Below are 15,661 nucleotides of genomic sequence, written 5' to 3'. Positions count from 1 at the left end.
GTTACTGCATTCTTAAAAATGCAAACCTTAGAAAATGGGCAGACTTCAGAAACAGGAAAGCATCCACTAAGCTTTTTTTTTTCACAAGTAAGAGCATAGGACCCTAAGAGAAACCCTCTAAATGTTACTTCAAACAGTAAATTCTGAAGTGCAGTAGGAATATTAAACACAATTCTTCTTTTCAGAGTACACAGATGAATATCAGAGCACAGCAAAGCTTCCAGTACTTAAAACAGTCTTCAGTATGCAGACAAAATGGAAGACAGTTACTCAAAGACTACAAAGCCTGGTGTGAAGAGTCCCCTTGGAAATAAAGCTTTTAAAAACTTGGTCATGGCTAAAGGCAGCAAAGACAGCTCAGTATGAGCGCATGATGTGGCACCTACACACTAAACAGCAGTACCTTTCAAGATCCTAGCCAGAAAATCTTAACCTTTAAAGGTTTAAGTGACACAGAACAAGTACAGTTTAGTGGCTCAATAAATGGCCTGTTTGATGGGCTCCAAAAGAATGCCAAAGAATTCATCTTGTAACTACTAATTTTCTTCAAATCTGAGAATAAGAAGTGTCTCTGGCAAATCAGATGAGGCTCTAATACAACAGCAAAATCTGACTTACACAACAGAAAGGAAAACTAATCAGAATTTAATAACTACATCTTCCATAAGATAAGGATCATACATTGCTTTGCATTACAACAGGATCTCTGTACTGCAGAATGAGTGTTCAGGGCATTTCAAAGCATGTTGTGGGAGGCAACCTTAGTGAAGGAGTTTTAAAACACTCCAGAAAACTCTGAAACAAAAAGATAGCATACAAGAAGAAACATTTCTCAAAAAAAACCCAAAAACCACATTTACAACTTCTTCTAAGATAGCATCAGCTGTTCCAGTTGTGGACTGATAGACTGATGAGGCAGTAGAGTAGAAAATGCCATTAAAAAGTGCACACTCAAAATCTAAAAAATTCAAAACTAACTTTACAAACTGAATTCCTGAATCAGCTTTGGTTTATACAGTTAATGACATGTAAAACAGATGACTGCAAAATATAAGCTTTAAGTGACTGAATCACATACAGACCAATGACATGTCATTCAGGATCCAGAAATTACTACAGAAAGCCAGTAATATTTAGGACCATTTACTTCTAATTACCTTGGCAAAAATTACTTAAGAGGATTTAAGATCAGAATCTTTTTTCCAAACATTTTTTACTGATTTATGCCCAAACAGTTAAGAACCTTAAGAAAGAAAAAAAAAAATTAAACTTTCTCCATTTGAAGATTTTTACTTTCTCACCTACAAAATTCTGATATAAATGGAAAAATCTTCAGAGATTTCTTAAATATATTCTTGATATATTATTTTAATTCACAACTTACATAATGAAAAAGGATGATAATTATTTATCAATACACTGCATGAAAATCCTAGTTCCTAGGAGTCTTTCAGAGCAGCCCAGCAAGACGTGACACCCACAAAGAAAGGCTGCTCCATTTCCTAAACTGAGATGTTCCTGAATGGAACTAACTTTTGGAAATTACTAGCTACAGGATTTTACACAGAGCTTTTATCAACACAGATTTTTCTTCATTGAAAGTAAGGGTTTCCCTGTAATGGTGAGAACATAACTTTTAGGTATTATATCCAATGAAAAGAAAACAGACAGAAAACTCCAGAGCCCTCCTATGTAAGGAGGTCAAGCAATCTGATTTGATTAAAAATTAATAATTTAGCATTTACTTGTCTTTTACAGCTGTTTAGGAAAATCGGTGCATAATTTGTTCCTCTTTCTAGGATAGGGAACAGAAAATGAAACTGAAGTTGCTACTTGAAAGAAAGATCAAGGCAGAGATCTGCCCCTCCTGAGATGACATACAGGACACCACAGTAAAATGTAAATCTTTTAATTACTTCAGTAAATTACTCAGCTGTATTCCCAGTCCTAATTTTCCTTTTTTACCTTGAGAGGTACTTCATGCAGGGAGATTAAAACTTCCTGTGATTCAGTATAAAAGATCCAGTGCTTTGCAGCCTCCTTCTATGACAGCTTGCAGAGTACTTGAGGAAGTGCATGACCTGAGTCCTTTGAGACTGAAATATCTTACTAAAAATCTATTCCGGCCTAGCAAAAATCAACAGTGCTTGCTATCCTAAGATTTTCTTCCTGGCTTCATTGACAGGATCTGGAAAGACCAAATGAGATGTTTCACTGCTCATGCAGTCAACCTGAAAGTGCATGAAGCATCCTCAAGTGAAGATAATCAAGAGCTCTTAAAATACCAGCCCAGCTTTGCTATTTTTAGGCAAAACTGAACAAAAGAGTTAAAATAAGGCTGACTCGCATGGTCGTATCTTTGTATCTAATCACATGAATCTATAGTTGCTTTTTTCCCCTCAGACATGAAGTATTTTTATCTTCAACACAGAATATTTTTGGAGAACTCAGGAGTTAGCCATGGTTATCAACTGAAGGCTAATTCTCAGCATCTGCTTTTGTCTCCATTTTTTTTCAATGCCATGCTGTTAGGAAGTAATTTCTGAGCATTATGAAAGCTTTGGAGGGAAGGGAAAAAGGAAAAGTCAAGGAAGAAAATAGAGTAAAAAGGAGGAGAAGAGAAAATGAAATTAAAGTGGGAACATTACCATATTAGGATAGCATGGCCTGTCAAACATGACCTGATAGCATGATCAATGACCACTGGAACAAAACAAAGCAACTTTGCTCCAATTTTACCCATTCTTGAGTATTACATGTTTCTTTGTATGGGATATCTTCTTAATGTGTACCTTTCCCCTGTGCATGCCAAAGAAATTACATCTGGGTACTACAATGAGAAACCCAGCAGAGAGCTATTCAATTTAAACTATCCCCAAATATTGGGCTGTGGGTATGATACAGTGGACAACTACATGCTATCATAATTACTCTTGATTACAGACATTCCCCTATACATGCAAATGCATAATCTAACCTCTTTTAACTGAATGGACAAAGGGGAAAAGGAAAAAAAAAAACCACCACAAATCCACACACAAATCTTCTCTGGGAGACATTAATCTGCAGTCACTCACACTGTGTAAACTGTCCCACTCTCTCCACTCACAGCAGAATGGGCCATGAGTGACTGCTACTTCTGCCTGCCAGGTTCAGTGCCCGATGCTGCTGTTGGGAGCCACTGGATGAACCTTTTCTACTGTCCACCTCTTAAATCAGACCTGTGGGTGAGTATGTGGGGGCTGGACTGGATAACCTTTAAAGGCCCCTTCCAACCCAAACTATTTTATGATGTTCCAACAGCCCAGCTCACTCGATCCACGTTGATACACTGTATGTCTGGGAAGAGGGACTTCACCATGTCTAAGCCTGTGAATTTGAAGGTGAAGGTCACCTACACTCAGCCACAGCACCATGGCAAGTATCTTCTTAAATAAATTAAAACATAACTTACAAAAAATATAGTGTGGATCTCCAAATTCACTAACTTTTTAGCTATTTTCCATAAATCCCACAGCTCTGTTTACCATCTGCACCACACAGAAAAAAATAGTCTTAAATGTCACAACTGAAGCACATAGGGGATTATGACATTTAATTTTTTTACGAAGCCAAACCTGGGCCAAGAAATGAGCTAAGTATTAAAAAAAAGAGAAAAATAAAAAAAAAGCAGCACTAGAATACCGTAAAAGGCTCCACAATTCCTACAGCATCAAGAAAAACAGAAGGGCTTCCAGAAATATTTATTATTACAGAAGATTTAGTTATAATCATCTTAGAAAACACAGCAATTGTACGTTGAGTGCTAAAAATTAATATCTTAAAAATAACCCAAAAGACTTTACTTTCAAAGATATTAACATTTTTAAGACCCAAAAAAATTTCCAGAATACTAGTGTATAATGTACCTTATGTATGCACACATCTCACAAGCCTTGAAAAAAGCACCACATTGCCATTTATCCAGGTGTTCATCAACCCCCACCACTCTCAGCTACGTTACTCAAAATTCCCCCATTTTAATAACATAAATCAAGAACTAGGAAAAGGATTTTTCATCGTCAGGAAGTCAACACTATGATTATTTATATGAAATAAAACCAGAAGGAACACTTATGTTCTTAAAACACTTTGTGAGTGCCGATTGGCATAAAATAGCTTCTTACCCCCTCTTTCTGCCTTATACACTTATTTTATTCTATGTGTATTACAAAACCCCTCCCCTATCTCTCAAAATATTCCCAGAAATTAAACTGGCATACATTTTCACAGGCCTGGCAGAACTCCTGGCTTAAGTGTGCGTGGGCCAAAAAGAAATTAAGAAATGCAATGGGGTTCTTTTTTCTTTTCCTTCTCCTAATTTCTTTCCTTAATTTGCTTTATTTTCTTAGTAAATGGTCCCACATTTCCCAGTGGCCTATCAACCTACTAGAACACCAATTAACCAAACATATTTTGACAACTGAACAGTCAGACTCCTGTTCTCCCCATGTCTCTACACTGACAAATTTAACAAACCAGAGAATAATTCCTTTTAGGCCTTTGTAACCTCCTCACAATCTCTAATACTTTGTTTGTTTGCAAATACACCTTAAAATGTTTTATGTTTCCAAACCTCCTGGAGTCAGGCAGCTGAAGTTCTTGAACACCACTAAGTGCTCAAATAATTAAATTTCAAATCAGACTTCACATGAAACAATCACTATGCATTTCAATACAACAAACCAGGACTGTGGATTTGTCAACAGATTTAGTCAAATTGTTGCACTTTATTCATGAATATAAATTTTATATATATAGATATTTTATATATATATATATATATATATATACATACACACACACACACATGTACTGTCACTCCTGTCTATGCTAACCACAAGAGAAATTATACCAATTTGGGGCTTTTCTTCACTGAGGAACCTTTATTTTAGTTTTTTATTTACTTCGAAGACGTAAGTTTCTTAGATATGCATGTTTTACTTTCACTTCCTCCATTTAGTGAATGGTAATGAACGCTGTGCATATGAAGCCTGACTTTTAGCCAAATGGGCCTGTGTTCCAGAGAGGCAAATATTCATTAGAAATCAAGTACTCAAGAATTAAGAAAATGAACTGTGCTCCATTTCACTCCACACACAATGTCTACCCTTATCATATCAAATTAAGTAACAGCAGTCCTCACTACAATATTAAATTCTATCAAATGCAAATAGAATTTGTATACAGGTTACTTGCCATCATTTTGTAATAGTTGAGCAAAAACAAAACCCAACATTTACTAAGAGATTTAATAAGGAATCCTTGTTGTATACTGATAACTGTATGTGAATGATGTATTCAGAAATGATAAATTCCCTCACTATGTGCTTTTTACTGTGTGAATATTCTACTTCAGGGATCCATATTCTAAATCTGTATTCTAAATATTCATCTAAACATGAGTTTCAGTACCTTGAGAAAATCTGTGTAGCTGGCAGCAAAAATATGAAGTAAATTATATACTTCACTGAAATTTCCTATGACTGCATTTGGACAATAAATAATAGAAACACAATGTACTGCACTATAATAATCACTGTCTGAAATCCTGATTCTATGGTAAGTTACAGTGGTTGTTTTAGCATAGAGTATTTTAAATACTTAGTTTCTAATTAAAATAGAGAGTACTGCAACAGCAACTATGAATTTTAAAACCTAAATTTACATAACCTTAGAGATGACTAATAACACCAAGTGCACAGGCAAATTCATCTGATCATAAGCTAGCATTTTACAACGTTAAAAAGGGTTTCTTGAAACAATAATTTGTTCCATCTGCTATCTTACTGATACACAACTGATACAGGCAGATTTTTAATGGTCAGTAATATCTATCTTTTATTCACTAATCAATTTCATTTTTCTCTGATATAATAACTTCTCAAAATATTTCCCTGAAAAAAATGATTCATCTTTGTAACAAAAGAGCAAGGTAAGTATAAAATGGGTATTTTGAAAAGGTCATTATACTTGTCACAGTTAAGACCTGACATGCCCAACCTTCAAGAATCACACATCAATCTCTGATGTCACCAAAATTTCCTAGGTAAACCAACAATCTTCTTCTGGAAATTGTTGTTAGATACCATATGAAGCAAACCCAAAATACATCAAATATGTATAGGAAATTTTTAAACGTCTCCACTATGCAGCTGTCAGTTTCTACACAGCAACTACAAAGACAGATGTACTCTGTGATAATGCAGAACACTACAAAATTTAAATTTAAGATTACACTACACTCCTGCTTCATGTATTTTAAAGATTCACATATGAAAGGTCACAGTATGGAAATGAACTGCTTTCAGTTCCCTTTGAAGGCCAACTTATGTTGTTCAATAGTCCCCTATTTCTGAAAAAGAGCTGGCATTTCAGTAATCTTATGTATGAAAACCGACAGCACGTGGGACACCACACTTACACAGGAGCGTGCCAGTGGATTCTGTGTGTCTTTCTTGAAAATAACTACAAAAACATCAACCCCAAATGTAAGTCAAAAGAGCACAAATAAAAGCAGTCTATGAGAATAATGATACAACCAGGTAGGTGTCGTTTCACTCAACTAAATAAACTTTAAAGTCTTCCTTTGAACTTTGTCATGTAAGAATACAGGAGTGACAAGAAAGGGGGAAACACTGAAGAGAGTGCAGAGTAAGGGATAGAAACAAGACATCCTTAAATAATGTCAAAAACCCTCATACTGGCTATGAATAGGTAAGAAAGAAAAAATAGGTGACAGTGCAGCTCTCAACCACCTAAAAATTTCAATCCTTGGCATATTAAGTGGTTCTTTTTCATTATTTTTTCTGTATTCAGTAAAATTAAGGATAGGTAATATTCACACCATTCAAAGAAAACTGTGCAACAATAATTCATTTTCAATTGCAGGGATTTCCCCCAAAGCTGATAACTCAGTCAATGCACACAAGAAGCCTGTTGCATGCCTTTTCCTATGATTAGATGGCTTTGGAAGAAAAAGCTCTGCTGGATTCTACTGAATAAAAATATTCTTACCTACAGCATGAGATTAAGTTTTGTAAAAAATAACCAAAGAGAATGAATGTATTGCTATATACATCACCTAATGCATTTTTATCATAACACAGACATCTACATGAATCAATACCAGCTGCATATACAAAAAATCTCAACTGTTTTTAAATCTTGGTAAGCATCTGACATTTGTGCTGGTTTCCTGCTGAACTGCAGCCCAAGATAGCTGCCAACTGCAAATTACTTAAATTAGTGTGGAGACAAATTTGAAAATAACATGAGGAATAAAATTTCCTATGTGAAAGCAAAATGTTTACTTGCCAACAGGCAAACTAATCAAAGGAATAAGATCTGATAAATTGCCACATCTGTATGAACCATATATGCTTAATACACAAGATACTATTAAAGAATAATAGAACATTTTCGGGTGAATATTAATTGGCCAAACTGTTTCAATTTACTCTTCCTGAACAAGTACAAATTCTAACTACAAATGACCCCTAAATATTAGTTCCACATAAACTTAACTCTCTTTATATCTTTACTAGCTTCAGAAAAAGACTACATAATTTTGTTTTACATTAACAATAGAAAAGTTTTTTAACTTCTGAATTTTATTCCTGTGACAAGCTTTTTAACTTCTGGATTTTATTCATGTGACTAGGTTGTTAGTTTTGAAGATAATCAAAAGCATATTTGCTTTACATACATCAAACTGCACAGAAAGAAGGAAGAATGGCTGAATTTAAATGTATTCAGAAATCTGGTGGGTTCTAGTTTTGCAGCTGCCTTTTTTCCTTTTATGAATTAAGTTAATTTTCTTACAAAATAAAAACCTTTTCTTCCCCTAAAGAAAAAATCCACAATGCTTAACCCAAAAATTTCAAGAAATTAGGACTAATTCCCAGTGTGATCTAGCATAAAATAATTCATTGTGTACAATAAAATGCAACCTATGTCCAGGTACATAATGAAATTATCTAGGTTATACACTGGCAAATTAAGATATTTGGAAACTAAGGTTTTTATTTTATTAATAAAGATTAACTAATTTCTACTATCACACTGCCTTCATTTGGTACTTACTTCAGAATTAAAGTACCAGATCTAATCTGCATGCTCTTTCCAAGCTCTTAGGAAAATGAATGCAAGTTGGGGCTTTCTAAAAAGGCAAACAGAACCAAACCCCCAAAATATAAATGAAAAACAATTCCCCTCACTGCATCTTACATAAAATCTTCTCATACTATGATTCCAGCATTAGAATCATTACTGCCTTCACGCGATCATTAAGAAAAACCCCAGCCAACCAAAAAAAAGTGCAACGCCCCACACGTCGAAAAATCCTGTTATTCAAAACAAAAAATTCCCACCAAACAAAAAAGAAACAACCTAAAAATCAACAATACTTCCCTTTTTCCCCCAAATAAAACTCTCCATCCCTCCCCCAGCTTTTGAAGTACATCTTCACACCTTATGTTCACATTAAACTATCTTTTTCATTCATAGAGGCAAATCCCCACATGCTGTTTTCATACCTGCATAAGGGTTCCCAACATGACAATGAAACAGATTATTTATTTCAAAGGTAATATTAAAGTCATAGCAATGGCCATGGATGACATTAAGGAAATATCCATAAGTAATTTCCTGATGCTGCTTTTCTTCCTCAAAGGTTTTGTATTAATTTCTCAAATAAATAGAACTATGGTGTGCTAAGAAAAGATATAATTAATGTCTTGAGAGATATAATTAATGTCATGAGATGTTTGTTCTGCCCTAATGTATCAAGAAAACATTTTCTTTCAAATATCCTTTACAGAAGTCTCATTAAGAGCATAATCTCACCTTCAATTCTACTGAAAGTGCACAGACTAAAAAAAAAAAACCTACACCAAGTGTCATTATATGTTGGGGTTTTAACATTTCCATAAAATACATGGATATACAAAGTGCCTCATACACAGTCATGAGTTTCATAATATAAAAATATGCTTGGAGTAACACTCAGCAAAATGAAATCATACATGGCACAGGTATTTTTCATGCTCCTGCTTACAAGCCTTCTAGTTTTGGCATCACATGTGAAGTTTCCACGTAGTTTTAAGACGGAATTTGCAAAAAAGAAGCCAATTCATCTTTCCTACAGGTTTCATATACACCCATATGCGTACTTAAAAACTGCATCATGAAACTAAAGGACCCACACCTGGTTCTGTAAGTCTAATTGTCAAGGGCCAACACAAAAATGAGTAATAATTTTTTGCTCTCTGACTACTCAACTGCGAGGACAACCTGTTTCAAGTGCTAAAATCTGAAGATTAACAATCACATATAGGTAAAAACTAACAGGTATGTTAACTTTCCAGATGTATCCATTCAAATAAGTTTTGTAAACATTTACCTGTATCCAAGCGCTTTACAGGGGACTCATCATCAACCTCAGAATCTCCACATGCACTCCTTGATCTTTTCCTTGGGTGCAGAAGTGTCTCCAACCTTGGAAGGACTACAGACAAAAAGGTTTTGGTCCCTAGCTGTGGAGAAGTTGGCTGGGTTTCAGTGTTCTTTGCAGACTTTTGGGGGCTTACACTTTTCGATTTGCAGAAGAGAATGGATGTACGTCTGTTTACATCAGTTGATGACTCAGCTACAGCAGAAACAGTCGACTCATTGAGATTACTGTCAAGTAAGTGTTCTGGAGTGTGTCCATTTATTTCTTTCTGAATGGAAGTGCTATATAATTCATTATCAAATTTTACTCTTTTGTAAAGCTTACTCTGCTCTGGATTGAGTTCTACTGGTTTGAGGGTTGGTGGTTCTGAATTAGTCTCCAAGTTTGAAGGAAGAGGTAATGCATCTGATGGTTCAAGTTTAGGGGGAGATTTATCTCCTGAAAAAATTATAAATAGAGTGTGATTTTTGAAAACCTGTAGTTATAAAGTCTATTATAAAACTCACTATAAATGTGCAGCCCACCAAATAAATTGTTGTCTGGAAACAAAGCATAACATTTTAAAACCAAAACTTGTCTAGCAACAATCTGTCCTAGTTAGTAGTTCCTACTTTTATACTGGGAATGCAACAGGGGTAGAAAAGAAGACATCTATAGTTGGTGTTAACAATTTATACCTGGATAAGTACTTGCTTCTTCTCATGCAGTTATGTTAGTTTCATTAACTAAGAACTACTAAAATTTTTTCATTAGGAAGTTGGGGTGGTGGATGATTATCTGTTAAATGCAATTATACTGCCATTCGAGTAAAATTTTTTGTAAAATACGTTTTTATCTATTTCACCTTATCAATATTCAGTTTACCTGCCTATGAAAAATTTTATTAGCTAATCAATTAAAAAAAAGGTACTTGTAACCTGTTCTACTTGAGTGAACTAAAACGTGTTACAAAATCTATACAAGGGCATGATTTGTAAAACCTTTTTACAGCTGTGACCATCCGTTTAATCTAGGAAAAAGTAATAAAATGGAGAAGAAAAACCCAACATCCCCAAAATCATGCAGCTTGATTAGCCTCTACTCAAAAAATAACACACTTGATAATACAGATTTGATATGAGAAATCAGAAAAACCACCCTCCAACATTTTTCTCCCCTTCTCCCCCACACTTTTAATATTTTTTAGTATGATCATGTCCCTCAATTCCACTAAATCCATGCTAGGAAAAGACAATTGAGATATGACAGTGAGGTACAAAAGTAGTTTCAGTTTTTCATCACAAGTAATGAGAAAGAAAATAAACATTCCACTATTGCAGCATTGCCTAATACAACTAGGATGTCCTAACCCATAATTATCAACTCAAAACGATGTTAAAATCTTTCCAGTTTCCAAAAGACTCTTTCAAAATACAAGAAAGGAAATACTTATTCTAGAGTAACTGCATAACACTAATGTATTATTTATGCTAAATAAATATTTTATTTTATATTTTATTTTATGTGATTTATTTTATCACATAAAATATTTAATATTAGTCAAATTTTCTATGCCACCTGAAAAAAGGTGTAAAATCCCAAAGTGTTTAAGTTCTCTATTTGCAGTTTATTTTGTTTGGTTTTGGTCCTGCAATATTCACTTGGAAATTAATGATTTCTAAGTGCAAAAAAAAATCTTTACCCTGTTGTTTAAGGTTTAATAAAACAATAGCAGAGTCCATATTAAAAATGCCCATTTTTAAAATACAGTGTGACTGCGCTTACATCATTTGCAGGCACACAGGTATTAGAATTGGTAACTAATATTTCAGGAAGACTGCAGAATGAAATATACAGTCAGTTAAGCACGTTTAGACTAGCAGCCATTAAAAAATCCTGTGCTTTAAAATCTCCATGGTGACTTCCCTTGTGAACAAATTCTGATTTTCTTACAACTAATCAGAAAATATTTGCAGAAAGATTAAAGAACATAAAACTACTTGAGAATTATTTAGAAATAAAACCTAAATTTCATGGGGTTATTCTGGTACTATATTTTTCACATGATCAAAGACTGGAAACAGAACTGCAAGAGGGTAATTCTGAGTTCTATCAAAGTCAGCTCCTGTAGAGATCCTGGGCACAGGATTTTTCTTTTTATTTTGGGGCAATTTGTTTTCTTTACTCCTGTATGTACTTTCCTTTTAAGAACTGAAATTTGAACTAATTATTATTACTCTCCACTAGATCAGAACCATAACAACCATACCAATCAAACCTAGATCATGTCTTTCATCATGTTTTATGTTAAAAGCCTACCCTAAATATAAGAAAACCACTACTGTTCACTTTGGACTACTTTTTTCACAAAAAACTGCTGAAGCGAAAGGCTGTGGCACCAAAATGTTAAGCTACAAATAAAAAAAAGTTTGTGGATTCATGAGATGCCAAACCCCACATTCCTAAGAAACTGTATTTAATACCATCATCACTTAAAGATCAAAAAAATACTCAAATTTAAAAAACCTAAACCATTAAACATTTTGAGAACACTTAAAAACCTCAGAACAAGAAAATGTGCTGATTCATGTACACTTTTTCTACCAATGCTCAAATCTCCAGCAAGTTCTGTTTGGAACTAAACACTAAGTTGCTGTTTGAATGGCAGTTAAGGACAATCATTTAATTGACTTCACCTTTCAAAAATTTTGATAGCATCAAGCCACAACAAATAGAGATTATTTTATTTATTACCATGCTTCCACTTTCCCTTGAGCTCTTTCCTCCTCCTATTCAAGGCACTTACTCAAAAATGAAACACATCTCTTAACTCTCCTAAAGAAAAAGTTTAGTTCCTTAGAGCTAATCATGAAACAAAGTCAACAGAATTCTTATTTGAGTGACAGATTTTCTTTCCATCATTTTAAAATGAGCAATAAAAAACTTGATTTAAAAGATAAAAATGAAAATATTAAATTTAATTAAGATATTAAGTTAGTCCTTCCAGCACAGTGCTCTCATTGAGCTCAATGGCAATTAGCCAAAAGTAGACACAGTTCTGAGACAACTGTTTCGAGGAGGAAGAGAAGCAAAAGGGGAAGAGGTAGGCAGATGTGGCTGACTTGATACTACAATGTGAAATTTGTTAAGTCTTATCAATAGTTAGCTTTATTTAAAATAGATAAATAAATAAACAAATAACCCCAAAGCCTACCCACCCTCTTCCCTAGAGTCTGGAGTAGTGAATAAAAAAGGCTAAAAACACAGTACAACGGCCAGAGTCTCCATTACCACTGACCTAGGCTCACATGATCCCTAACACGTATTTTGACATTTAAGTGTGTTTCCAAAAGTAAAAAGATATTTTCCACTCAGGCATTTCCAACTGCTTTTCATCTGATATTGTTTGCACTTTCATTTTTTAGCACCTAAGTTTTTAAGCCTTGCTACCATGAAAAGTATTGGAGGGAGGTTTTCTTCAGAAGATCATTCTACTCTTAAAATATTTGTTGTGCTTAGGCAGCAATTTTCAAATTTTCAAACTATCATTTTAATTTTAAAATCAGTATTTTAAATTTAATATTAGTTAATCAAATTCTTTAATTCACACTATTACTCACATCACAGCACCTGACTGAAGCAGCTCAGACCAGTACTCATTTAAACCTGGTTTACAATCTTACCTTCTTCTTCTCCATCTTGTTCTAATGCTGCACTTTCTTCCTCGAAACTTCCAATACCTGACTCTATCTGAGGAGCTTGGTTGTGTTGCTGACTGAGTTTGTTGCGAATAATGCTGATTTCTTTCTTTAACAGCTTTGCTCTTTTGCTCCTTGACCCACTGGATTTCATTGCACAGGTGAGATCAAGTTTTTCTAGCAGCTCTCTCAGCTGTTCTTCCAAGGACATATGTGCTCTGTTTGCAGGATTCAGTAACCTATCCACTGAAGTCAAAACACGTACAATTGAAAACGTGTTAGCATTTCCCAGAACATCCTCAGAACAGTAATACAACAAAAGGAAAAAACTGAATTTGCATGCCAAAATAAAAAATACTGTCAAAAAACTATTTAGATCATAGCCAGAAATACCGAAATTAATTCCTACTATACAGTTACTATTTTTCTTAATCAGCATTTTGATCAAAAAAACTAAGCAGTAGAGCAAAGAAATAAAAGATCAGAAGTAAGACATAGTTTACCCTTCCCACTTTAACACATTAATTGCTTTTTGTTAAAGAAAAGGACAAAATTATGGTTATAAAAGAAATGTGTTAATTATTCTCCACTGCCAAACCTTAGAAAACTCATGTGTATGTCACAAAAAAACCTATTTAATTCTTAGTATTACAAATGTGCTCAATTTATCAAGTAGGTTACTCAGGAATGTGCTGAAGTTTATGAACACTGGTAGTCATTTTCCATGCCTTACAAGCATATATGATCATGTGAAAGAAAGCACTCAACTTAAAAACCTTTTGCATGTAAATTGTTGAATTAGGCTCTGACACTGCCAAAATCAGAATCCAGACAGCACTGATATCTTATGACAGATCTGGTAGAATAGAAACACCAGACTCTTTCAAGCAATGCTTTTAACGGGGGAGTGGAGAATCTAGTTAGCAAACTGGACAGCAACAATGCTAAACATCTGTATGGAACATACACACTGTATGCAGTAAAAACTGCAACTTTCCAAAATAACTGAAACACATCTTACCATCTTCCCAAGAGAAAGGCTGGGGTGACTCAAGTTTAGGCCGTTCTGGTAAGTGCATTCCAGTTTCATTGTTGTAGCCAATTCCCTCAGCATCTCGCCTGGCTTGCCTGAGAACTACACCTCCTTGATCTCTTAACCGCACTGCAGCTCTATAAAATATTGTATCCTTTGCATTGTATTTCATACAATTATCTATGATCAGATTGAAGTCCTCTTCAAACTCAGTGAGGTTTTTATAGCCTTGAGCTTCTAACCGTTTCCGCATGGTAGAGAAATCCATAGGATGTTTAATATGATCCAAATAGTCGGGAACCTTTGGATAAATATTTAAAACACAAATAGGTAAAACCATCTTATTACAGAGAAAGTAACATTAGTTAGTAACTGATCCACTTTTTAAATGTATCTTGTAACATCTCAATGCAAGAAATTGAAGATGCAACTTAGAATTGCACACCTAGATATTGCAAACATTTGCATGCCAACAGAAGTTTAGATATTATTATATTCTGTATCTTGGATAACAAGTCTGAGCTCTACTAAGTGATGCTGAAACATTTTCTTGGGAATTCTGTGGTTTTATGTACTCCTACTTTCAGACAACTAATGATAGGACAAGGGAAAATGGCCTCAAGTGGCACCAGGAGCAGTACAGGTAGGGTATTAGGAAAGATTTCTACACTGAAAAGGGTGGTAAAGAATTGAACAGCTCCTCAGGGAAGTGGCACAGTGGCCATCCATGGAAGTGTGGCATTTTGCCATATGGTTTAGTCGGCATACTGGTATTAGGTCAAAGACTGGACTCAATGATCTTGGCAGTCTCGTTCAACCTCGATGATTCTAAATGTAATAAACAGATGTGCATGCAGTATATCCACAAATGCACACATGTAGACTCTAAGTCTGTTTAGTTTCACCTTCAAGTAATAACACGGTATCTGCATTGCAATTTTTGATATCCTTCAAATTAGCCTTACCAAAATTGTCTTACTGAAAAGTATCAGTATGTACCCAATGTTCTATACAAGAATGGGGTATTTCCATACAAGTATTTCCCAGAAATTATTTTGCTACATAAGCATAAAAAGGCTTTCATAGCAGTAGACCACAACTCATAATGTTAATTATCAGAATAAAAATTCAAAGCTAACACTGCTTCTACCTCTGTATGTAATGACTTGTTTCCTGTAGTACTTAAGTGCCACCAAGCCACATGTAAACACCAGGAAACACAGCTGCAAACATACCTCTTTAAGGTTCACTGGCTGAGCAAATATACGAGCAGAATCCTTTTCCTGCAGCTGGTCCAGAACCGATCGCAGCAGTACGGTGAACGGAATGAGCTGAAGCTCCATAGTAACCTGCTCCAGCTTGACCTAAAGAAGTAACAGTTATCCAACTGAGCATTTTCCCTTAACATACTGGATTAAAGTTATTTAGCAGTAATAGTGTACTATTTTAGATAAGATA

General features: G+C 34.7%; 1 protein-coding gene across 5 annotated transcripts in view; it reads right to left on the bottom strand.

Moving 5' to 3' along the window:
* The window catches only part of BRD1 (bromodomain containing 1), a 56,907-nt gene that overhangs the window by 14,627 nt on the left and 26,619 nt on the right, over positions 1-15,661 (bottom strand). For 3 of the 5 annotated variants that reach the window (XM_005481911.4, XM_074540002.1, XM_026790271.2), the window contains exons 5-8: positions 15,439-15,567; positions 14,192-14,504; positions 13,156-13,416; positions 9,443-9,931 (exon numbers count right to left, since the gene is read on the bottom strand). In XM_005481911.4, coding sequence (XP_005481968.1) covers positions 9,443-9,931; positions 13,156-13,416; positions 14,192-14,504; positions 15,439-15,567 — 1,192 coding nt within the window. The remainder of the gene's footprint in view (positions 1-9,442; positions 9,932-13,155; positions 13,417-14,191; positions 14,505-15,438; positions 15,568-15,661) is intronic. The other 2 variants (XM_026790268.2, XM_074540003.1) reach the window with 2 other exon arrangements.

The sequence above is a fragment of the Zonotrichia albicollis genome, chromosome 4 (genome assembly GCF_047830755.1).
Source record: "Zonotrichia albicollis isolate bZonAlb1 chromosome 4, bZonAlb1.hap1, whole genome shotgun sequence".
NCBI classification, from domain to species: Eukaryota; Metazoa; Chordata; class Aves; order Passeriformes; family Passerellidae; genus Zonotrichia; species Zonotrichia albicollis.
This window is presented reverse-complemented; position numbering and strand designations above follow the sequence as displayed.